This window comes from Lissotriton helveticus, chromosome 1_1 (genome assembly GCF_964261635.1).
Source record: "Lissotriton helveticus chromosome 1_1, aLisHel1.1, whole genome shotgun sequence".
Lineage (NCBI taxonomy): Eukaryota > Metazoa > Chordata > Amphibia > Caudata > Salamandridae > Lissotriton > Lissotriton helveticus.
The window spans coordinates 278,200,808-278,226,453 of NC_136057.1; the positions used below are offsets into that span (position 1 = coordinate 278,200,808).

General features: G+C 46.7%; 1 protein-coding gene across 1 annotated transcript in view; it reads right to left on the minus strand.

Annotated features, from left to right (window-relative positions):
* KDM7A (lysine demethylase 7A) overlaps positions 1-25,646 on the minus strand; it is a 351,499-nt gene that overhangs the window by 23,877 nt on the left and 301,976 nt on the right. The window contains exons 13-18 of the mRNA XM_078668115.1: positions 22,547-22,668; positions 12,144-12,301; positions 10,791-10,888; positions 9,348-9,469; positions 9,063-9,265; positions 7,633-7,718 (exon numbers count right to left, since the gene is read on the minus strand). Coding sequence (XP_078524241.1) covers positions 7,633-7,718; positions 9,063-9,265; positions 9,348-9,469; positions 10,791-10,888; positions 12,144-12,301; positions 22,547-22,668 — 789 coding nt within the window. The remainder of the gene's footprint in view (positions 1-7,632; positions 7,719-9,062; positions 9,266-9,347; positions 9,470-10,790; positions 10,889-12,143; positions 12,302-22,546; positions 22,669-25,646) is intronic.

Sequence of the window (25,646 nt, forward strand, 5' to 3'; positions counted from 1 at the left end):
TGAGTGCAGAGTAGTGAGTGCAGAGTAGTGAGTGCAGAGTAGTGAGTGCAGAGTAGTGAGTGCAGAGTAGTGTAGTGAGTGCAGAGTAGTGTAGTGAGTGCAGAGTAGTGAGTGCAGAGTAGTGAGTGCAGAGTAGTGAGTGCAGAGTAGTGAGTGCAGAGTAGTGAGTGCAGGTATGTGCAGTGCAGTGCAGGTGAGTGCAGAGTAGTGAGTGCAGAGTAGTGAGTGCAGGTATGTGCAGTGCAGGTATGTGCAGTGCAGGTGAGTGCAGAGTAGTGAGTGCAGAGTAGTGAGTGCAGAGTAGTGAGTGCAGAGTAGTGAGTGCAGAGTAGTGAGTGCAGAGTAGTGAGTGCAGAGTAGTGAGTGCAGAGTAGTGAGTGCAGAGTAGTGAGTGCAGAGTAGTGAGTGCAGAGTAGTGAGTGCAGGTATGTGCAGTGCAGGTGAGTGCAGGTCAGTGCAGTGCAGTGCAGGTGAGTGCAGTGCAGGTGAGTGCAGTGCAGTGCAGGTGAGTGCAGTGCAGTGCAGGTGAGTGCAGTGCAGTGGAGTGCAGGCCAGTGCAGTGCAGTGGAGTGCAGGCGAGTGCAGTGCAGTGCAGGTGAGTGCAGTGCAGTGAAGTGCATGCGAGTGCAGTGCAGGTGAGTGCAGTGCAGTGAAGTGCATGCGAGTGCAGTGCAGGTGAGTGCAGTGCAGTGAAGTGCATGCAAGTGCAGTGCATGCGAGTGCAGTGCAGGTGAGTGCAGTGCGAGTGCAGTGCAGGTGAGTGCAGTGCAGGTGAGTTGAGTGCAGGTGAGTGCAGTGCAGGTGAGTGCAGTGCAGGTGAGTGCAGTGCAGGTGAGTGCAGTGCAGTGCAGGTGAGTGCAGTGCAGGTGAGTGCAGTGCAGGTGAGTGCAGTGCAGGTGAGTGCAGGTGAGTGCAGTGCAGGTGAGTGCAGGTGAGTGCAGTGCAGTGCAGGTGAGTGCAGTGCAGGTGAGTGCAGTGCAGGTGAGTGCAGGTGAGTGCAGTGCAGTGCAGGTGAGTGCAGTGCAGGTGAGTGCAGTGCAGGTGAGTGCAGTGCAGGTGAGTGCAGTGCAGTGCAGGTGAGTGCAGTGCAGTGCAGGTGAGTGCAGTGCAGTGCAGGTGAGTGCAGTGCAGGTGAGTGCAGTGCAGGTGAGTGTAGTGCAGTGCAGGTGAGTGCAGTGCAGGTGAGTGCAGTGCAGGTGAGTGCAGTGCAGGTGAGTGCAGTGCAGGTGAGTGCAGTGCAGGTGAGTGCAGTGCAGGTGAGTGCAGTGCAGGTGAGTGCAGTGCAGGTGAGTGCAGTGCAGGTGAGTGCAGTGCAGGTGAGTGCAGTGCAGGTGAGTGCAGTGCGTGCAGTGCAGGTGAGTGCAGTGCAGGCGAGTGCAGTGCGGGCAGTGCAGGTGAGTGCAGTGCAGGTGAGTGCAGTGCAGGTGAGTGCAGTGCAGGTGAGTGCAGTGCAGGTGAGTGCAGTGCAGTGCAGGTGAGTGCAGTGCAGTGCAGGTGAGTGCAGAGTAGTGAGTGCAGAGTAGTGAGTGCAGAGTAGTGAGTGCAGAGTAGTGAGTGCAGAGTAGTGAGTGCAGAGTAGTGAGTGCAGAGTAGTGAGTGCAGAGTAGTGAGTGCAGAGTAGTGAGTGCAGAGTGCAGAGTAGTGAGTGCAGAGTAGTGAGTGCAGAGTAGTGAGTGCAGAGTAGTGAGTGCAGAGTAGTGAGTGCAGAGTAGTGAGTGCAGAGTAGTGAGTGCAGAGTAGTGAGTGCAGAGTAGTGAGTGCAGAGTAGTGAGTGCAGAGTAGTGAGTGCAGAGTAGTGAGTGCAGGTATGTGCAGTGCAGGTGAGTGCAGTGCAGGTGAGTGCAGAGTAGTGAGTGCAGAGTAGTGAGTGCAGAGTAGTGAGTGCAGAGTAGTGAGTGCAGAGTAGTGAGTGCAGAGTAGTGAGTGCAGGTATGTGCAGTGCAGGTGAGTGCAGGTGAGTGCAGTGCAGGTGAGTGCAGGTGAGTGCAGTGCAGGTGAGTGCAGTGCAGGTGAGTGCAGTGCAGTGCAGGTGAGTGCAGTGCAGTGCAGGTGAGTGCAGTGGAGTGCAGGCCAGTGCAGTGCAGTGGAGTGCAGGCCAGTGCAGTGCAGTGGAGTGCAGGCGAGTGCAGTGCAGTGCAGTGCAGTGCAGTGCAGTGAAGTGCAGGTGAGTGCAGTGCAGTGAAGTGCATGCGAGTGCATGCGAGTGCAGTGCAGGTGAGTGCAGTGCAGTGAAGTGCATGCGAGTGCAGTGCAGGTGAGTGCAGTGCAGTGCATGCGAGTGCAGTGCAGGTGAGTGCAGTGCAGGTGAGTGCAGTGCAGGTGAGTGCAGTGCAGTGCAGGTGAGTGCAGTGCAGTGCAGGTGAGTGCAGTGCAGGTGAGTGCAGTGCAGGTGAGTGCAGGTGAGTGCAGGTGAGTGCAGTGCAGTGCAGTGCAGGTGAGTGCAGTGCAGTGCAGGTGAGTGCAGTGCAGGTGAGTGCAGTGCAGGTGAGTGCAGTGCAGGTGAGTGCAGTGCAGGTGAGTGTAGTGCAGTGCAGGTGAGTGTAGTGCAGGTGAGTGCAGTGCAGGTGAGTGCAGTGCAGTGCAGTGCAGGTGAGTGCAGTGCAGGTGAGTGCAGGTGAGTGCAGTGCAGGTGAGTGCAGTGCAGGTGAGTGCAGGTGAGTGCAGTGCGTGCAGTGCAGGTGAGTGCAGTGCAGGTGAGTGCAGTGCAGTGCAGGCGAGTGCAGTGCAGGCGAGTGCAGTGCGGGCAGTGCAGGTGAGTGCAGTGCAGGTGAGTGCAGTGCAGGTGAGTGCAGTGCAGGTGAGTGCAGTGCAGGTGAGTGCAGTGCAGGTGAGTGCAGTGCAGGTGAGTGCAGTGCAGTGCAGGTGAGTGCAGTGCGTGCAGTGCAGGTGAGTGCAGTGCAGTGCAGGTGAGTGCAGTGCAGGTGAGTGCAGTGCAGTGCAGGTGAGTGCAGTGCAGGTGAGTGCAGTGCAGTGCAGGTGAGTGCAGTGCAGGTGAGTGCAGTGCAGGTGAGTGCAGGTGAGTGCAGTGCAGGTGAGTGCAGTGCAGGTGAGTGCAGTGCAGGTGAGTGCAGTGCAGGTGAGTGCAGTGCAGGTGAGTGCAGTGCAGGTGAGTGCAGTGCAGGCGAGTGCAGTGCAGGTGAGTGCAGTGCAGTGCAGGTGAGTGCAGTGCAGTGCAGGTGAGTGCAGTGCAGTGCAGGTGAGTGCAGTGCAGGTGAGTGCAGTGCAGTGCAGGTGAGTGCAGTGCAGTGCAGGTGAGTGCAGTGCAGTGCAGGTGAGTGCAGTGCAGTGCAGGTGAGTGCAGTGCAGTGCAGGTGAGTGCAGTGCAGTGCAGTGCAGGTGAGTGCAGGTGAGTGCAGTGCAGGTCAGTGCAGTGCAGGTGAGTGCAGGTGAGTGCAGTGCAGGTGAGTGCAGTGCAGGTGAGTGCAGTGCAGGTGAGTGCAGTGCAGGTGAGTGGAGTGCAGTGCAGGTGAGTGGAGTGCAGTGCAGGTGAGTGGAGTGCAGTGCAGGTGAGTGCAGTGCAGTGCAGGTGAGTGCAGTGCAGTGCAGGTGAGTGCAGTGCAGGTGAGTGCAGTGCAGGTGAGTGCAGTGCAGGTGAGTGCAGTGCAGGTGAGTGCAGTGCAGTGCAGTGCAGGTGAGTGCAGGGCAGGTCAGTGCAGTGCAGGTGAGTGCAGTGCAGGTGAGTGCAGGTGAGTGCAGTGCAGGTGAGTGCAGTGCAGGTGAGTGCAGTGCAGGTGAGTGCAGTGCAGGTGAGTGCAGTGCAGTGCAGGTGAGTGCAGGTGAGTGCAGTGCAGTGCAGGTGAGTGCAGTGCAGGTGAGTGCAGTGCAGGTGAGTGCAGTGCAGGTGAGTGCAGTGCAGGTGAGTGCAGGTGAGTGCAGTGCAGGTGAGTGCAGTGCAGTGCAGGTGAGTGCAGTGCAGTGCAGGTGAGTGCAGTGCAGTGCAGGTGAGTGCAGTGCAGGTGAGTGCAATTGAGTGCAGTGCAGGTGAGTGCAGTTGAGTGCAGTGCAGGTGAGTGCAGTTGAGTGCAGAGTGGTGTGTATTGACAATGTAAATGACAATGCCATTTATTTATGATTTAAAGAAAAAAAAATGTCATGAGCAATGCCAATAGCTCTACCTTTAATGATGCCGAGACCATTGCATTGTAAATGCTTGTTTAATAAGCTACGGAGTTAGTTATGGGCTACACCAATAAAGTTGCAGTCTTCTCAAATACGCTGCAAAAGTTGTGCAAAAATAGAGCAGAAGTAATGCTAGGGCACTATTTTTGAGGCTTTATCACTCCGATTACATCATCAGAACTTTACCTCTAATGTCGGAACAGAACTGACACCTGCCGATGCCAGGCAGCTACTGCAAAAGCTTTCAGGATCCAATCTATGCATTGGATATTCAAAGGTGAGGAATGTGCAGTTAGAGTATCCACCAGAAAGGATGTTACCAAAGGCAAGTACATTTTCATTATGGGGCTGTCATATTAGGGGAGAGGAGTTGGCCTAACGGCAGGGGCAGTCAACCTCTCATCTGGGGAACCGGGATCGGGTTTCAGCAAAGACGCGCAACATCATGCGATTCTGGGCAAATCAATTAATCTCCAAGTGCCTAACAAAAAAGAATGTGTCCTTATGTAACGCAACTGGTGCACGTGTAAAGCTCTCTGAACACCCGATACCGTAGGGTCAAGTTTGCGCTATATAAAACTCCATAAAGAAAAAAAAAACATTTTCTCAAGCCTGGGAGTGTCTTTAAAGTTCTCTGCATTGGTCTTAGGCATGCTTCTGAGCATGAGAAGAAATTGGACATTTTTGTCCCAACTAAAATGTTGTTGGCTACATCATATTGTGTTTTACCGTGTGGGGTGGTGCTTCTCGCTGTAGTACTGCTTGGTACGCAGTGGTAGTGTTCAGAGGGGAGACCTTTGGGATTCAGGTCAGGATCGTTGTCAGGGTCAGCTCGATAACCTTTGGGTTATCCCCTTTCATGGATGTGACCAGGTTAGAGTCAGAATATGAGTCTTTAGGATAAAAGGGACTGCCTTGGTCCAAATCAGTCTGGTCTGAGTGAGAGGATGACTGTGATGATCTAAGAGGTGGAGGAAAAACGGGGAGTTATAGTGTGATTGGGACCTCAACTCCATTCATTCTTTGTAATCTATGCGGGTTTCGTTTCAGACTCAAACTGGATTTCTGCTCTGAGGCTAACCCTTTGTAATCTTAGGGTTCAGTTGGCATAGATCAATGGTACTGCTTGGGGCTTCGCCAGGCGTTTACTAGGGGTCAGACTGAGTCTATGCCTGGCGCTGCCCCTAAGGATCTGTTCCTCCTCAGGCTAGTCTCAGGGCTATATGCCCAACTCTCTCGGGAGTGATACTCAACCTCGATCTTAGGGCCCAGAGTGTAATCTGTCCCGTGTCCAGTGTTGAGGCATTAGAGGAGAAAACCTCTGGGCTCTGCACACTTAAAGACCCAAGTTCTTCTCCCTCAATGCTTAAGATGGCCTCAGGTGCAATAACGTCCAGTGTTTCAAGAGACCCTAGTGTTTTGCATTTTGGGGTGAGCTCAATAGCGTTCACATCAGTTCCAGAAGGCTTTCTTGCACCTAAGCTCTTTACACGTGAACAGGTTACCTTGATAAAGTCTGACAACAGACTGCATACCTGGAGTGGATTGGACAGGGGGAAATTTTGTTTTGCATCTAGAGCAAATTGGCAATGTGTCCACTCCATAATAACTCCCTTCCCCCACACACATACAGACATTTCCTTGAGCTACCTACTAAAGACCAGCCCATCACTATAATCGCAAGCTCAACGACAGGACGGCAGCTGGTGTCCTGTGAAGTTCTGTGTTGGAGTTGAAGTCACGATGGCCAGTCTCAAAGTTCACTACAAAAAAAACAGGTTTCTGAAGCTCGAAGCTGACACAAGAACATCTGAACTCTATGGCAAAAACTAAATTGAAACTATCTGAGGTGGGCTTTTTTTCTGGTGCATTGTGGACTTAGGATGGAGTCACAAGGAGACGTGTGACTCTAAAGTGCTTCAGAGAACAAGCATTTGAATAGCCAAAGGGTCGCGCAAGAGCAATTGGCTATTACAAATGTCTTTTAGGTAGGTTGGAAACAAAATGTCTACAAGCAACAGTGCATGCGCTGTCTATGCAAGACCTAAAAAGAAGAAAATAAGAAATAACACTGCAAAAAGAAACATAGAAGATGTGTGACCAAATAACGTTAATCGCTGTGGGGATTTACTTTTAGGTAAACCGCATAGTTTTTCCCCCAGTCTGCATACTTTGAATCCCTTTGAAACCCTGCTTTAGGTGGACACAGCCTCGGTGGCAGCCAGCCATTCTATGAACCTGCTTCTGTGAACGGTTAAGTAGTGACAGCAGCTCTTTGGTGGCCCCCTACCAGAGCTGCTTGGGGTTGGGGAAACGGCACAATAGCGTTCTGCACATAAGACCATTCTTCTCAGACTCGTGCAGTCAAATGTAGGACGATTAGAAAACAAAAAAAGCTGTGTGAGCAGCACGTCGTGAAAACACGCTGTTATGCATCCAAACATTCATTCATCCCATGCAGCTCCTTCGCAGTCTCCAGTTGTCTTAGCAACACTCACCAGCCGCTAATACTTTTTTATAAAGCCCTAAGTCAAAGCAAATCAGTCGTCCCTGCTGCTCGAATTAACACTGCTTTCACATTAGCCAGCCTGTCACATGGACCTGCACAACTAATTGGGGAGGGGGCAGGAAGAAACATGGATGAGCGGATGGGGAGAACAAACAGACAAGAGGATGGGTGGGGGAAGAGGGATCGGGATGGGTGGACGGATAAGATTAAACAGGGGCAAGGGGGAGGGAAGTAACAACGGGGGTAAAAAACACAATCACTCATGTGGAGTGCTTGAAAACAGATTAAAAAAATCGAATTGGAGTTGGGAGGGAAAAAAGCACCATGCCTAGGGATATGGGAGTGCTTGAATACACAAGTGATTGAAAGAAAAAAGGACGCTCCAAAAACGAAAGCCGTGGAAGGACATAAAAACTTAGTGGGACAAACTCAAGAGATAATATGACGCATGCATGCTATGTCACAAAGAAAAGAAGCAAATGCAAACAACTCTAAAGCAATGGTAAGCCTATAGGCAGGATATATCCCACTAACTGTAAACATGGCTAGAAGAAAGAGCGCTTCAGTGGTCTATGCAAGACCTACAAACAGCTTACGAACGTCCACCACTAGAATGCAGGATTATGTAGAACAAACATTTGCGCATGCTACAAATGCTATTTCAACAAATCTTTCGAAAGTAAACCACAATACTTTAAAATATACCACTTAATTTGATCTTTTAGCTGCCACAGTCAGTACTATCCCCAATTTATAATGATGCTCAGATGGGAGGCCCAAAAGGACATCTGGTCGCTTTTCTGCTATCCTATTGACACAAGGCCTCAACACTAGGAGCTTCAAATTAACCGTTGTACCATTACAATTTCTCTTCAATAGACTGGTAAAATTACATTATAAGGAAACACATGAAACACCTACCATTGGATAGTTATAAGGGGAGTGCTAGAGGAACTCAACGTACCAGGGCATAATCAGTCTTAAAAAACTGAAAGAAAACTCACCTGTGGGATTAGTCTGGAAGCTGCCTCCATCTGTCTGACCCATACAGATGTCACTTCAGGAACTAGCTCCTCGTTCGCATGACCTTCTGAGGAGAGAAAAAGAATGCGAGATGGTATTTAACAGGGGCTGCAACCATATCATAGAGCACCAGTAGAGTGAGTAACCTAACCTTCAAATAGAACTAGAATGTAGACCATTTTTAGGGAATGATTCTTATGTGCTTGCTGCTCTTGACCTTACTGGACCAACAAGTACAATGCAATACCAGTCTCCTGTTAAACCATCTCCAAGATAATGTGCCTACTGGGACATGTGTGATCTGAAAGTTGAGGGTCTCAGATGTGATGAATGTCAGTAATATTAGACCCACAGAGTTTGAGATAATATGTCTGCCCAAAGCACACAGACTGGTTGTGGTCATGTACTCTCCTGGTATCCAGTCCAACCTCCCAGAATAACTCATTACCTGAGCAGAATGGAATCAGGTTGCAGCCCTCTGACAACATGCACCTCTGCAGCATCACCACAGAAAATACTCCAATAAGTTGCAGCATAACCTGCCATGTCAGCACATTAACATGCTGTGATACCACATTTCATTTCAGCATCGCAGAGAGGAAACAAGAGGTCTGCACAGATGCTCCACTCCACCAAGCACCTTTTAATCAGTTGGATTATCTATAGTGTGAAGGCATACAGACACAAACGTTAACTTCTCCACTGAACTGTGGTCGAACCTAGACTTAACCACTACTATCACCATAGCACAGAACAAGGGCGTCCCCTACCCAGACCTACTGTTCACCATGGCACACTGTAGGATTACCCAGAGCCTTAATTCCATGACACACTACTGTTGTATAAAAAAAACAGAGTACAAAGCCACTGTAACAGATAACATGGGAGGTCTCACCATGCAGATTCACTACACTGCACACAGCGTTATCGGATATTAGCATTGCTAGCAGACAACAAATCCTAAGTTACCAAGGGAAGCTAAAAACGTTTCAACCCCTCAATGCTCCTCTATTTGCTAAATATAATCGCATATTGTCAGGTTAATTTCACAGTACTATGTCAGAATTCCAAAGACCTACAAATCACCTCATCCAATTCCACTGTGCAGGAACAATGCATACCTAACAGCAGTACTTGAAGACCAGGGGTATCAAAACAAACTGTGCTGCTATAAACCCAGGTAATGAACTAACCAAGAGCATAAGACAAATGTAAAACTTTTTGGGTGTTTTTAATGTTCTGGTAAAGAGTTGACTCTGGCATTAAGGGAATTTCAACAGTGTTGGGTAGCTAATAAGGTTGAAGATTTAAGTTAAGACTTCCAGCCTTATCTCTTAAGTCGTCTAGATATTGCTCCTTTCAGACATTAAAGGAGATAGGGGTATGTTCAGGGTATAAATCATTCCCATACCATCCTCAACACACTCCTCATTTTTGATGCGATGGAAGGATGCCCTTTCCTCCTGCTTCAGTGGAGAAGCATTGCTGCAGCCCTGAGGGGACGCTCTTCTCTCCATGCAGCTGTTGGGTAAGCATGTGGTGTAGCGCAATCCTGCCATAGACAGCATGCCCTGAATAGCTTCTTCTTCCATGGTGGTGGACGCGGGACAATGCCTGAGGAATAGATCAGAAGATGTCAGCTGGCATCAATCACAGCTTCATGAAAAGAGAGCAGGAAAGAATGAATCCCTCCCACCTGGTATTTGAGGTTTCATTCCTAGACTGCAGCATGCTGGTGTCTGATGGGTGTCGCTGTGCCGGGGGCTCTGGTTTAGCTTCATCACCCGAGCTATCAGATTCGTCTGTAGAGGAATCCTTCTGTACAAGGAAAGAAGCAAAACAGGTCTACGCTTTACACAGATCACGATTTCTCAGATCATCACCTGCTCCAGCTCTTTAGAACTTTCAGACCCATATACATTAGGAGACATGTACATTTCTAATTCTCCAGCTTATGCCCCAAGAATGGCCTGCTTTACCTTCTATTTCAGAGCCAGGCAAACGAACTTTGCATTTCCGAATTTGCATGCAACCTCACTTTGACCACATACGCTCCTTACTATCCACTGCAAATTATACCTTCTCTTGTGTGGGTGATTTGTAAAAATGCCTTGGCTTATTGAAATAAAAGTCAAACACTCCCCTACAGTATCATTTACTTAAAGAGGATCTGGTGCTCATGGAAACTCCTGATTTTCTTCTTTACAGGTTTTAGATCAATTTCGGTATGTCATAACCAAGCTTTTTTTCACGTCTCTAGTCCTTTGAGCACCTACCCGCCTGTGCCAAAAGAACTGAGGGACCAACACCTGTCAGCACCAAGAGAAGAAGGCAAGCTTTGTCTGTCATGCTGCCACTACAATGTAGCATGACACCTTTCCACTCAGCATCTTACATGCGTTCAACATCTCCGGAGTAACTGCAAAACCCCGACTTTAAGAGGCTTGGCTAATTTATGATCTTCCTTAGAGTTCTTTCTAAAACACTTTAAAGGAGTTCCTGCTCTCTTTAGCCCATCTTTCATCAGCACTGATTTAACGTGACACCACAAATGTAATTAACAGTGGATAGCACTTCTGGTTAGAGTCTTGTAACACCTAAAATCTTTGTTAGTGGTAATCGGATTTTCTTACACACTCATGTGCGCTCCTCAGTATCCTTTTTAAAGCTTTTGCTGCGCCGCTAATTCATGGTGATTGTTGTTGCACACCGATGCAAATAGCATCCAACCTATAGTTTAAAGGCCAAAAAATTATTTTAACTTAATCCTAAGTGTCATCCAATTAACTTCCCTCGCTTCATATCACTTTCTCCTTAATAAGCAAAAGTATTTCCATAGCTCCTCAATATTTCACCTCTTTTCGCATCCAATAGGTCCCCATAATATCTGCTATTTGGAGCACTAGCTCTCTCTTGGTCTTCCTCATTTGAGTTCCATGTTCTACCACATTCCTCCATCCCTCCCCAAAGTGCAATATTCTATTCACCAGTTAATTCCTCGCCTGGTAAATTTATTTGCCTTGAATATCACCCATGCAAAATTCTCATACTTCATCTCTCTCCGACATTCTGCTCCAATATGGGGTTCTCTATCATCCATCCATACATAGTCCAACTTCAGCAACTCTCATAATTTTACCTGGCTAGTGCAAGTGGCATCCGAAACCTCTGAATCGGAAATGTCAGAGTATTTCAAAGATCCATTCCTGAGGTCTGGTTTCACTTTCTCAAAAAACACTGCAAGACAAACAGCGGAGTCAGATTACAAATATTTTCACATTTGTTTATGCATTTAACAGGCTACAGTTCTGCAGTTCCCAGTGACTGAACGGACTCAGTCAGCACCCAGTCATAGCTACTGCCAGATAGCTCTCATTCCACAAGACAACCTATAAAGGATCTATCATGCCTAGTCCACAACTAAGCTCAATCCTCTCAATCCAATTTGTTGCAGCAGTGCAGTGCATCTACCTGCTTCAGAGTACACCTGTTGAGGTTTATGCACTTACCAGCGACAAACATGTTTGCAATCTCGATTTGCATTCATAATATATATATACACATACATACATGCATATACATACACATATACATGCACACACATACATGCACACACACATACACACACACATATACATACATACACACAGATATACATACATACACACAGATATATATACATACACACACAGATATATATACACACACAGATATACATACATACACACAGATATACATACATACACACAGATATACATACATACACACAGATATATATACATAATATACACACAGATATATATACATAATATACACAGATATATATACATAATATACACACACAGATATATATACATACACAGATATATATACATACACAGATATATATACATACACAGATATATATACATACACAGATATACATACATACAGATATACATACATACACACACAGATATATATACATACACAGATATACATACATACACACAGATATACATACATACACACAGATATACATACATACACACAGATATATATACATAATATACACACACAGATATATATACATAATATACACACAGATATATATATACATAATATACACACACAGATATATATACATACACACACAGATATATATACATACACACACAGATATATATACATACACACACAGATATATATACATACACACACAGATATATATATATATATATATATATATACACACACACATATACACACACACACACACACACATATATATATATATATATATATATATATATATATATATATTTACCCAGGACTATTAGGGATACCATATACAGGATGGTGCAATACATGCAGATAATCACCCCTACCCTGAAATATTGCACCATAAAATGTGCTGGTCACTAGATAGTTGTTTCATTTCTATGCTGCCCATTAAGCATGCCAGAAGTTACTAATGCAGCTCACGAAGGAGTGCAGCAAAGTGAATACTAACAGTTTAGTGGCTTCTGGATTTCATCTTTTCCTTCGTCATACGACCCTGAACACGCCTCTTCCACCTTTATGTCTTCTGTTTTCGCCCTTGTTCGGCCATCCTCATCCTCGCTGTCTGCTGTGTACAGGCTGCTGTCCCTGAATGGATTTCTTTCATCACTGTGGGGACAACACAAAAGATTCCCACATTGGTGCCCATTTCCATTCACAAATAAAATGTCAGTCTATGGGCAAAAGACGTCAGACGCTGCTACATATAATATTGAGGATTAATGGGTTCTGCAGCTGAATGACAATGTGCCACTGACTACTGCACAATGAGGCTTTAGAATGGGCTTTGGCAGCAGCTTCAGAAGCAAGATAGACGTGGGCCAATGGGCCCTGGATGGAGTAGATTATGCGCTACTGAACTATGATGCAGAACAAAGTACTTCAACCGGACACGATCGAAAATTCCATCCCACTAGATCCTTCTTTAAAACATATCACAAAAATGAGACAGGCTTTGAATTTTTAACAAACTAACACTGCTGGCTAAAAGCGCAATAACTAGAGAAAGAATGATGCAGAGCAATACCATATTTTCTTCCCTTACCCGCATGCCATTTTCCATGGTTTTGATGTCTGGAAGTAGGATAGTTGCACACAATCATTTGCACTCCCACCTCACATTTTATTTCCTTCCCACCATCAGAGCGAGACCCCCCCCACCCCCTCCCCATGGCCACCATGATTAACATTCATACACCAGCTATCATGAGGCGAATGCATTAAAATGCTGGAAATTATGTAACTATGGCAGATTTGCGAAACAGTACATTACTGACAGATCACTGGTCAGTTGATCAGCATTCTCCAAACTGTTCACAAGCTGTTTGCAAGTCTTGAAAATTATGAACTGTGAACCATTCATACTACGAGGTTGGGGGCCGGTGAACGTGTTGTGGAAGCTAAAGGTGCCTGATTTTAGGTATTCCAGAGCCATGCTCCTAGGATTGTGGCAGGCTCTGGATAAGTCTCCTGTCTTGCATTGGTATTAGGTCCTGCTTTGAACTTCTTGGTAGGATCTGACCTCTGGAGATCTCCAGCAGATCTGAGTGCCATGTTTGTCTGGCCCACTGTGGGGGATGTAGGAAGCTGTCTCTGTATATGGTATGCCACCAGGTGCTTTTACCGTGCACAGAGTTCAGGGGTTCCCCAGAAATGTCAAGGGCTCAATGTACAAACCAAAGTGCTCTATTAGTTGTAGTGTGGGCGAGTTACTTTGGGCCTATCACAGAGGAGTCTAAGGCGTTTATTGCACAACATTGACCAATAATGTACACACGACTCCAAAAGGAGATCCACACCAATTTTTTGAAAAAAATAAGCTTTGTTACTAATTTATTTCAAGACCAAGATCTTTTCAAAAAGGTAAGTACATGTTTAAATAGAAACACTTTTCACTCTCCAAAGTCGATGCTTAGAACAATTTCTGAACAGTACAAAGTTATCCTAAGGAGGAAAATAATAAAAAGTGGTTTTACCGGTAAGTATTACACTTACAGTTCCAGTCTTCGGGACTAAAGGTTAGCTAAGGGCATGGGTCAGGAGAGTACCACAACTGCACCACCAGCAGCACAGGGGAGGCTCGGGACAGAGGTCAAAATCGGAGTTCAGCCCAAGGTGTTTCAATGGAGACATGGGGTGCTCAAAGCCCACAATGCTTGCAGGTAAGCAAATCGGTTGCAGCGGCCACGCTTTGGGGGTTATGTCAAGCACAGGGGGGCCACCAAGCAGCACAATACATACACCACCAGCGGCAGTCGAGTGAAGGGTGCAAATTCAGGGTCAGGCACCCAATGCTTTTGAATGGAGATTCTGTTTTCAACAAAAAGGCTGCAGAGCGAAGTAGAGATGTATGGGGGGTCGTAGGGGCACCGTCCAGTCAGCTCACCAGGACGTAGGGGTGCCTTTAGATGCCAGAGTCTTCTTACCAGAGCCGGTTGCGGTCAGTAGGAGCCTCTGGATTCAGGCGTCGTCGTGGAGTCCAGGAGGGGTCCAATGCTGGACTTGAGGTCAGCAACTCAGAGAAACCTGTTTTGGGTTGGTGGGCCACATGGACATGGGCCGTAGGAGTCAGGTGCAGCGTGGGCAGGACTCGTTTATCCGCTGGGCACCAGAGTCCTTGGTGTTGAAATCTTGGGGACAGAATTGCTGTCCTCCTTGGGTTTCTGGAAGTCGCTGGCCGCAGGACAGGCGTCATCTTCAAGCAGGGTCTTTGAAGCTAGAGACAGGCCTATAGGGTTGGGGCCAAGTCCAGCGTCGTCTTCGTCCTTCTTAGGTCGCAAGTAACTAGTTTCTTGGGGAGCCTTGTAAATTTAAGGGGCGTTTTAGGGGAGTAGTAGGTAGGGCTAATGAGCACCTTACCTGGGATGATTACACCTACTTTTATGTTACCCTCCTGTGTGGGTTGCTTAGACCTAGCCCGGATGGAGGAGTCCCCTCATCTTCCAGGGGTGGAGTTGGCTAGGGTGGGCCCACCTAGCTTTTCTGAGTTTTCTCACCCAAAGTGGGGTTGTAAACCGGGAGCTACCATCGGCTGCTAGCAGCAGAAGCTGGGGGTCACATTACAAAGGCAGCAGGCCCTTGAAGCTTACCCTTCGAGCACTGGCCCATCCTGGAGGAGGTGTGACACCTCTGCCCAGGAGGTGCAGTTTCTGGCCCCAGAGAGCAGAGGCCCTCCACCCAGAGGTCCTGAAACATGCCTGTGTGGCAGGCTGCCTAAAGTCAGTCAGTGCCCACACCAGGGTCGGTAGTTTTTTTGTTTTCTAGGGGATACCTCTGAGGTGCCCTCTGATGCCAGTGTGGGATTTATTGTAACATGTACTTAGGGGCCGATTATGATGGCGGACGGACCTGAGTCCGTCCACCACCATAGAGTAGGAGGGACCGTCCGCAGGGGCTGCGGTGGTCCCTCCGTGCAGATTAGGATGCTCAATCTTTAACATTGCGGCGGGTGCAGCTTCAAGCTGCACCCGCCGCAATGTTAAAAATGCATACATTGCATTTGTATGCAGCAAGCGGCAGGCACCGTGCGGTGCCTGCCGATTACTGCATACAAATGCAGGGGGGTACCATAGGTACCCCCCATGTGCACCCCCCACACCCCCTTCACCCAGGGGGCCCGCAAAGGGCCCCAGCAGTGAAGCTCCGTATGCTTTTCCACAGCGGAAAACCTGCCGTGGAAAAGCATTTCTTTTCGGGCATCCTAATTTGGCTGACGGTGTCTAAGAGACACAGTCACCATATTAGTGCTTTTCCGCCGCAGTTGTAAGCCAACCGCGGCGGAAAAGCTGCGGACGGAAACCAGGACCCACCAGCCATCCTAATGTGGCGGTGGGTCTTTGGTGGGTCCGCAAAGGATTTTCCGCATCCTCTGGGCCGGCGGTGGCTTCCGCCGGCCCGAAGGATGCGGAAAATCCTCCATCATAATCGGCCCCTTAGTGTGGGTTTATTGTGAGGAGTAGTTTGCCAGTTCAGTGAAGCCATCATGGCGCTATGGAACTAGAGTTGTCCAGTTTCCAGCCCATGTACTCTCTACGGCTTCATTGGCACTTACAATATTAAGGAATAGACCCCAATACTGTAGGGGCATATCTGCTCATGCAGATGTTCCCACACCTGGGATATAGTGCACCCTGCCTTAGGGCTGTTAAGGCCTGCTAGAGGGGTGACCTACCTATGTCTTAGGCAGTGTTAACTGGCATGGTACACAGGTAATGTCCCATGTCAAGATGGTCATTTTATCTGCATCAGGCCCATGGTACCCAGGTAAATTTTACTAGGGACTTACAGGGGGCCTGAAGGCCCAATTAGAGAACAGTTTTTAGGGTAGAAGCACTGGCACAGGGGACCCGATTGACTGGGACCCTGCGCACTACAATCGAAACCACACCAATGTCCAGGCAAAAAGTGGGGGCTAACCATGCCAAAAGAGGCACTCTCTCACAGGGAAGAGAAGTAAGAATGACATCCTTGATTGTCTGGCCTTGTCCATTACTGCTGGGATCAGGGGAATCAACGGAAAGCACTATGCAAATCTCACTGTCCAAACGATCGACATGGCAGTCCCTTTGGACTGGGCTTGTGGAAATTTGACAGCGAAGTCTCAGCATTATTCTGGGATTGTCAACAGACCTATGGCAGTGTCTGAACAAGCTCGCTAGTATCTCGTTTTATCTCCCACTCATGGGTGATACTTTGTCTGCTTAGTCTTCTGTGTTCTGTTTTCCTGTGAAAAGCATCGTTACCGGGGTTGTGTTCCATTTGAACGTCCACTTCCAAATCTCCTGTGCTAGTTCTGACAGTGGGAATGATTTTAATCCTCAATTTTTAGGTAGAACATAGTCATCATGTTGTCCATCTGGATCAGCACTGTTTGCTCATTTACATGTGCCTGCAAAGCCTTCAGTGTTAGGAAGACTGTTTTGAGTTCAAGAACGTTTAAGTGCTTTGCCACTTCTGCTGAACACGCTGTACTCTATACACGCTCCAAGGCCCTTGTGAGATGTGTCTGTTGTTATGGTCACAGTGGGAGCTGGCATGTTGAAGGGTTTACCTATCCACAGGGTCACTGGGTTCCACCAATCTATCTCCTTCTGAACCGTTGCAGTGACAACCTTTAAATCTTCCCAGCTATCCATGGCTTCCGTTGTTGCAGAGCCATTTCTGTAGGTTTCCATATGTAGTCTTGCTTGTAGTATGAGGGGTCGGCACAATGCCCATTAATTTAATGACAGTCCTTACTGTCAGGGACTCAACCCTTCTGGTAGAGGCAAGCTTGCTCGGTTATTGCCTTCGTCCTTCTGGGGACTTGCTATGTGTGCCGTCCTCCAGTTCAGTGTCACCCCAAGGAACACATACATCTGCTCTGGGTGCAAGGATGATTTTTCGTGGTTTATGGAGAAGCCAAGCCATTGCAGCGTGTCGATGATAGTTTGTATGCCTTGGTGGCACTTTTGCCTTGTGTTTGCCTTCACCAGCCAGTCATCCGGGTAGACACGTACACCCAGTCTTCTCAGGTTTGCGGCTATTGCTGCCCCGTCATTTTGTAGAACAGTCGGTGCTGATTTTATGCCGGGAGGGTAACACTCTGAACTGGTAGTGTACCTTGTCTAAGACACAACTGAAGTACTGTTTGCGTCTTTTTGCTTCATTGGTATGTGAAGGTAGGAGTCTTATGTCTATGGGAGCTATTTATTACCCTTTACTTAGGAGTGAGGTCGCTTCTTGTAGAGTTGTCATTTTAAAGAGTTGTATTCATATGAACCGGTTTAGGTGTCTGAGGTCTGGTATTGGTCGGAGTGTCAAGTCTACTATACTAGGAAGTGCACAGAGTAGATACCTCTTCCGGTCTCCCTTGGAGGAACTCTAAAGCTCACTTTTTTTAATGATCTTGATCTCCTGCTATAATTGTCGGAGTTCCTGTTCTCTTAATGGTCTTTTCTTTGGGGGAACTGGAGCGGTGTCTTGAGTTCTGTGTAGTAACTGTGTTATTATATTTCAAATCCAGTTATCGGAGTTGATAGACCCCCATTGCTATAGGAATCCTCCTATTTTCCCACCCATAACCGTCCCCCAGCTTTCACCAGCCCTGCTGTGGGGCTGGTGAGAAATCTCCCCCGCTGGTTGGCCACCTGTTGGGCACCCCCTGAACTGCAAAGCCCAGGCATTTCATTGTCCTCCTTTCACTGTTGAAGTGCTGTGAATACAGCAGTCCTGAAGCGGGCTTCCCCTGTGAAAGGCATGTTGATCACGGATTCCTGCCTTGAAATCAGAGACACTCACCATGCATGCTTCTTGAGGGTGGTATCTGTCTGCTGCATCCTATGCTGACTCGAGGCAAGAGTTGGCGATGTTCTTGCCCTCCTAAGATCACTGCCGCCTTGGTTCTCTTTTTATACTCCTTTGGAAGGTGTTGCATGAGGCTTTCGATCTCCTCCCATTGTTGGTGGCCATAGCAGTATAGCGGTGCGTTCAAATTCACAATTATCCATTGCATAGTTGCTTCTCTTTCTATCCACCAGCACCATACTTTTGGTTTTTTTCTTGTAGGGCGGATTCTTTGGATGCTTCCTTAACTTGGTCCAGGATTCTGGGAAGCATAAGCAGAAAAAGGGGTGCCTTCTGTCTTGGATGGCACCTGTGCTTTGAGGAGGAAGTTTGATTCCTCCCTCGCTTTGTCAAGTTGGACCATGTATGTGTCTGCTGCCCTACTGAGTGCATTATACATGGATAAGTCATGTGTAGGTGAGGGACATGAGGGATCTGTGTCGACACCCTCTTCAGGGAATTAGACGTTGAGATCATGAACGTGTCAAGCTGTCCCTGTCCTTCACGTGCAGTGGATTCATCCTCTTTGTAGTCGGAGAGATCTTCCCCCTCCACTTCATGGGATTCTGGTGTCGAAGGGTGCTTCGATCTTTGGTCGGTCGTCAACCATCTCCCTTCATTTCAAGAGTTTTGGGAAGATCAGGAATCCTTTCGAGGAGTCAAATCCTTCCTTTGAAGGAGGGCTTCTATCTCTGCTTCAAGTCAGCATTTTTTAATTTAACCTCAAATGAGCCATCGGTGTCTTCCAAAGTGGTCGTCTCCCTCTATGGTCACCGGTTCTTTGTCTCTCATTTGTCCCTTCTTTAATGCCCACTGGCATCGAGGGTTGCCCAACAGGTTTGCCCCATTGGTCTCCTTTGGTAAGGAACCATGTAACACTTTGTGCTTGTGCCGACCTTCCGTTGTCTAGTATTTCGTCATCAACACAGCTTTTGAAGATCTGGTCTCTATGCTGTTCTACACCTTCTACATCTAGGCATCTCTCACTGCTCTCCTTGCGGCCTTGATCCTAAACATGAAGGAAACCCTCTTCGGTCTCCAACTTTCCACTCTCTGCCAGTTCGGCTGCTCAACTTTGCCCTCCTAATGTTCACTGGAGAGGCCTAGTTCCCTGACTGTTTCCTGGCTACTTTGAGCATCAGTCACGGCGTGGTGAGACAGTTCTTATTTGAGGCTGGTCTTTAAAATTTTCAGGACAAGTGCCTCACAGGCCTTGCAGTTTCTGGCGCTGTGATCTTTCAGGAAAAACAAATTGCACACCTTGTGGGGGTCCTTTGTGTGAGCTTGTGATGGTAGCTGGGACAAAATTTAAATGGGGTGTTCTCCATTACTATGCATTCTCTGACCATGTGGTGCTCACTGGTGGGGTCCCAGTCTGGGTCGGGAAGGTTGCTTCTCTGGCCTTTGAGCGGCATTCTTCCTGGTGATTTTTTCAGTGTTTCTCAGTATACAAAGGGAAAAACCTTTGTTTGAGGCTTGAAGAAAAAAGAATCTTCGAAGCTCCTCCATTGGGCTTCCAGGCCCAATGATGGAATTAAGAATCTGAAGATGGTGACCAAGAAACAGAAGACCGACAAGACAATTCCGAACCAAATCAATAGATGAACAGCATGTGAATATAGAAAAGGAATCATGTTGCAAAATATTGTGTTCTCTACATAGGTGCATCATCTTGACAATACAGGGATGTCACTCCAGAACGTAGGTGCAAAGATGTATGACTGAATCAGGTTAGCTTCAATTTTTGCACTTCAACTCCAGTTGGATGATATCCTGGCTGAGAGTATCTAGAGCCAACAGAGGTGGTAAGTTGGTCAGCCAGATAGGAAATGGTGGCGGTCACGATGGATTTGTAGATACTACTTCTGGTTTTAAAGATGGATCTGGCAAAGGCAGTCAGTAGAGTTTTATGAATGTAGTATGCCCTTAAGGGAAAAAGAAGCACTATCCAGATGAAAAATGCGAGAGCCTAGACAGTAGTTCTTAAGTAGCAGTTTGAGAGGAATGGTTACAATTTCTTGACTAGAGAAAATTTGGACTAGGATATCTTGAGTTTATTGGTGAGGTGTTCCGAGGGCAAGGTCAGTTTCCAGGGTAAAAACAGTAGCTTTGCATTGGGTGGAAGTTGGGGTTTCAATCCCTTAAGGAGCACATTGAGCAAGATTGGATCAGCTGTTGCATATATTGTAAATGCTGTGGCGCTTACTAGGACTGTTAGAAATGGGATTCCTGGTTGGCTGCGGTATGCACCCAGGTAAGACAAACTACCACTCTAATCAGGGTAAGATAGATACACAAATGAGATAACCTGTACTCACCCTCTAGTAACTTGGCACAGAGCAGGCAGGCTCGCTCATAAAAAGAGACTATGTGTAAAGTATCTGTGCAACACACATCTTCACAATGAATAAACCACAAAAAGACTCCGTACAGGGTTTAGAAAAATAGGGAATATTTATCTGATTAAAAAGAGATCGGATCGATAAAAATACAGTGAATACTTTGTAGGATAGGCATGTTTTCAAATGCAGGTAAAAAATAAGCCTTTATTAGGTTATGAGCATATGAAAGTACAATTAAATCAGTGTTCTAGGGTTTTGAGCGTGGGCGTACACTCACATTTTCGTAGGGTATGTGTGGTCACTCCGACCGGGTTGCATTGAGTCCGGTCTCGCAAAACAGAGGCTCTGGTGTTATGTGGCTGGCAAGTAGTGGTGCAAGTCATGCCCAATAGGCACAGGAGATACTTAGTGAGGCCCTTGGGTCCGTATCGGTCCTATGTACACAGTACCTTCTCCAGGCGCTCAACTCCAGCAGACGAACCGCTGACTAGGGATTCTCATAAACGGGGCTCAAGATGCAGCAATAGTCTGCCTGGGCCCATGCAGAGTCGGTGCGTGTGCGGAACTGCGGCAGTCGTCTGAAAGGTAGGCGGAACCCAGCATTCCCTGGCGACGCTCCATACCACATGTTGTGTCTCTTGGCTGCAGAAGGCACAGGCTAGGAAAGGTGCTGAGCTCTCTCCCAACAAAGTGCATGGTTGGAGCACAGCACAAGCGGTCGATCAGGCACCGTCCGCTGTGAACACAAAAAGGGTGCCGATCTCTCTCCCTAATTGTCTGATTACAAGTCCAATGAAGTGTCTGATTAGATGGGGTAAGAGACCTAGTACTTATAGGCAAAAGTGCCTTTGATGGGGGGTGAGGGGAGCATTCAAAAGAACTCTGAAGTGCACAGGTCCCGTTTTAGTCCAGTCCTGTCCTGTCTGCCAGCATAGCCATGGGAGGTAAATCAGCCCTTTGTATGGAGACAGGACACTACCCATTCAAGTGAAGTGCTACCACCTCTCTTCCCTCCTGCCCAGGAAAACCCATTGGTAGGCAGTTGAGTGTCCTGTGTTGAGGCATTCTAGAGGGAATGCACAAATGTAGCCATCACCCAGCCCAGAAGTGTATTGGAGACAGGCTGTAAGGTGCACAGAGCAGTAAGTGCAGAGAAATGTCCACTTTCTAAAAGGGGCATTTCTAAACCAGTAAAGTTAAATCCAACCTCACCAGTAAGTAGAATGTATCAATACCATTCCAAACATATGAAGCATCAAGAAGCTACTGCCCTCACATCAGGAATTCCAGCTTAACAAATAAGGAATTCCCAATGCTACCCTATGAGAGGGGTAGGCCTCACAGAAGTAAAAACCAAAATGGGCTGTTTGTCACTACCTGGACATACAAAACAAAAAGGTACATGTCCTACCTTTTGCTTACATAGCATCCTTCCCTTAGGGCTACCTAGGGCCTACCGTTGGGGTGACTTACATGTAATAGAAAGGGGAGTTTAAGGCTTGACAAGTAGGTCTTAAATGGAAAGTTAAAGTGGCAGTAAACTGCGCACACAGGCCCTTGCATTGGCAGGACCGAGACAGGTTTGAAAGGCTACTTCGGTGCGTGGCACAATCAGTGCTGCAGCCCACTATTAGCATTTAACCTACCGCCCTAGGTATATAGTCTACCACTTTACAAGGGGCTTATAAGTAAATGATATATGTCAATCGTGTATGCACCAATTACACACACCACACCAATTACACATGTTTAGGTATGATTAGCAGTGCTCAGAGTCCTAAGGCCACCAAAAAGATACAGCATAACATGTATGTAAAAAGCAATAAGACTGGGGGAAAACCACCTTAAGTATACCAGGTCTAACATTTTCCAATTCCATTGATACAGAAGGCTTTACAAAGTAAAGTAGTACTGGTAATGTCCGCAAAAAGGGTAGTGCTATTCATCACAGTTAACTTGGGACTGGGCTGTAGGTAGTGGGAGGCTTGAAGAATGGCCAGGGAGACCAGAGGTCTCAAAGCTTGGTTATTCATAGATTCAATCCCATTTGTTTTTGTTATTACTTTGGGACACCCCAAAGGTTAAAAGAAATACACTGGGACATACACTACCTCCAAGCAAATAAGCCAACTAGTTCCTGCATTTTCAAATTATTTTCAAATTACCAGCAATGAAAGTCTCTACTAACCGTATTATCTTTCCATTTGACAACAGCAAACGAAGGTCATTGGCCTGCAACCTTTGTTCTGGCACAGTTGAAGGCAGTAGAGGCCTGTTAAACTTTCCAATCAGTTTTGAGTTTGCCAAGTCCTGGAAAAAAAGCATAAAGTACAATTAATTATAAACAAGGTAAATATGACATAAGTCTTAGAATGCTGCAGATTAAAATAAAAAAAGCTGCCATTAGATACATTACTGACAATATTCGGATTCTTCCTTAAAGTAAACAGAATGGTTACCCATTCTAGGACTGTTCAAACATTAGCATGAGAGCCCCAACTAAGTGCCCCCTTGCTCCACACTGCATGTAATTCGATCCATGGCCTCACTCCAGACCCAGAGCAACCAGTACAACAATGATATTCCCCCAAACAGCTGCAACAGGAGACAAACACTTTGTGCCATTGCTTTTAACTAGTACATGAAAGGCCATTGTCACAAGCATTGCCCTGATAGACCTGCATATGCTGGAGTATGGTAGACACTGATGGATGGTTGGCAAGTGTTTTTAAATTAAATTTTTTTAACTAAAATGTTTTCTTTCTAGAACTACACGATTATAATTGCAATGTACAAAGACACTACAATGTATAATTTGATTACTTCAAGAGCTAAATCACAAATATTACGTCTAGGTAGACTAACTTATTGCTCTTAGTTTGCCTCTCATTACCAACAAGTAGGCAGAACCGCTGCTAAATCTCATTAGCTCTTACATGTACATCCTTCAGTCCCATTTTCAGTAGGTGGAAAAAAGTTAAGACAGGAGAACAAGCATTTGCAAAGCCAAACTGTTCCGCTTTCGGGACCTACTGGATTTGCTAATGTCTTTTGGCAATGCTGTACAGTGTCTGGGGGGTGGGCTAAGGGGGAGGTGGGGTAATGGGTGTGGCAGGGACCAAAAAGCACAATAGTGCACATTTAGTGTTGCAATGGAGGTGTGGTAGGAAGCAGCTCACAAGTGAAACAGCTAACACAGGGCAGGGTGAGAATCATATGAGGGAAAGAAGAACACAGGTACGGAGAGACGATAAACACAAGTGAGAACAACATTGGGTACGTGGAGAAGCAAATGAAGGGCGAAAGCATTGTATGGGTAGAAGCATCTGAGGGCGTGAGTAACAGCCCAAGGGTGGAGGTTAGTATAAGAGAGCAGAACACTAGTGAGAGCAACAGATCATAGGGGAGAGGGTATTTGGTGAGGAGCTCACAAAGGAGAGAGCTAGAAAACATGCACTCATGGAGTGTTTAATGGAAAGAAAATGAAAAACGTTACCTAAAATTGAGCAGTGGAAAGATACAGCTATTCAAAGATATGGCAAATAGGACATGCTCCAGAAGATGGACAAACAAGATAAGCCATCGAGTAAGAAGAAAGCAAATGAGTGACAAAGCCAACCAATGGTAAGCAAAGGGTGAGATGCAAGCCACTTTAAATTCAAGGGAAGACAAAAATTCCTGAGCACATATCTCAGTATCTAAATCACTGCAACCGAAACTTTAGGAACCACTTCACTGCCCTTTGAAGTAATTCTGTACAAATACTTCAAAAGGAAGACTTTACTTTCAGCGGGATATTTCTGGCTTGCCAGGCCACACCAGCAGACACCCCATAACATAAGAGATGGTCCGAAAAAGGCTGAGCACTAAGCAGATGCATTAGTGATATGACTGTACCACGGAAGAGCAGTGCTGGGTACTGCTGGTTTTTAACATTTATAGATTTGAGGTAAATAAAGGAAAATGTTATTCACCCTCTAAGCATCAGCTTGTAGCATGTTGCGGTGTAGATTCACAAGCTCTGCACACTCCTGCCACACATAGTGTTGGGATTGGATTTTTGCAACCTTTTGTTGTTCTATGAAGTCTTTTGAGTTAAGAGGGATGGTGACTCCACACTCTTAGTTGCCAATGCCCATTGGCATCGGCTTCATTGTTAAATTGTGTTTCGCTTAGCTGGTGAATGCACTGATGAAGTGTGTAGGACATTTTCATGACCAGGAGTAAAAATGTATAAAGGTAAAGTAATCTACAGCAAATACTGGCTCCCAGGGAGATGGGTGGGTGCATGTGAATCTACAGCACTACACACTATGAACAGATGCTTACATGGTAAGTAACATTTTCCATTTGTAGCATGTGTGGCTGTAGATACACATGCTCCATGTAGACTGTAAAACAGTGCACCCGTATTTATTTATTTCATTTTAAAGGTTTTATATAACGCTGGCTAGACCCGGAGGTATCGGAGCGCTTTACATGAGCATCAGGTCATAGTTACAGGTTACATAGTTACAAAAGTTACACAGTTATTAGAGCATGGCAACATAGTTACTTGTAAGGTCAAGATAAACAATAAGCACAAATACGAAAGGGGAAAAGCAAGCAAAGGGAAACATTCAGGGGAGGGGGTAAGGAGCAGGGGAAGTAGATAGATAATGAAGGCGGGAAAGAGGAGGGAAGGGTGAGAGACAGCATGGGGAGAGGAGGGGAAGGTCGACAAGGACACAAACCGGTAGACGAGTCAAAGCAACGTCCAAAGTCCAGTAAGCTGTGATCCCAGGGTAAGTAGTATCACTTCCCTATCTCTGTTGCGGGAGGCTCCCTTTACACAGTGGACTCTCTCAGAGGGCTTTCAGACTCCAAGGCTTACATACTGGATACTTCCACAAAAAGGAGAGAGGGAGAGCTTTGGCCAGGGGGGCCATACAATACCTCAGCTGTGAGTGGCTCCCTTGGCACAGTGGAATCTCTCAGTGTGTACGCTGAGATTCCACAGTGTAAATATTGGATCTTTTCCCAACAAGGGGAGAAGGAGTGCTTAGTCAAAGGGCACCAAGTACAGGGGGCTTGGCAGACTAGCAGGCAAGGCGAGAGATTCAGGGGAGAGTGGATAGGAGCTAGGAGCTAGGGAGACGAAGGGAGAAAGAGTACTAAATTGGAACAAATTTAAATAATGAATTATATAGCGCTGGCTAGACCCAATGGAATCAGAGCGCTTTACATGAGGGACAATAATGTTGCAAATTACATCAGTTAAAAGTTACACAAGTATCAAGAAAAGCATG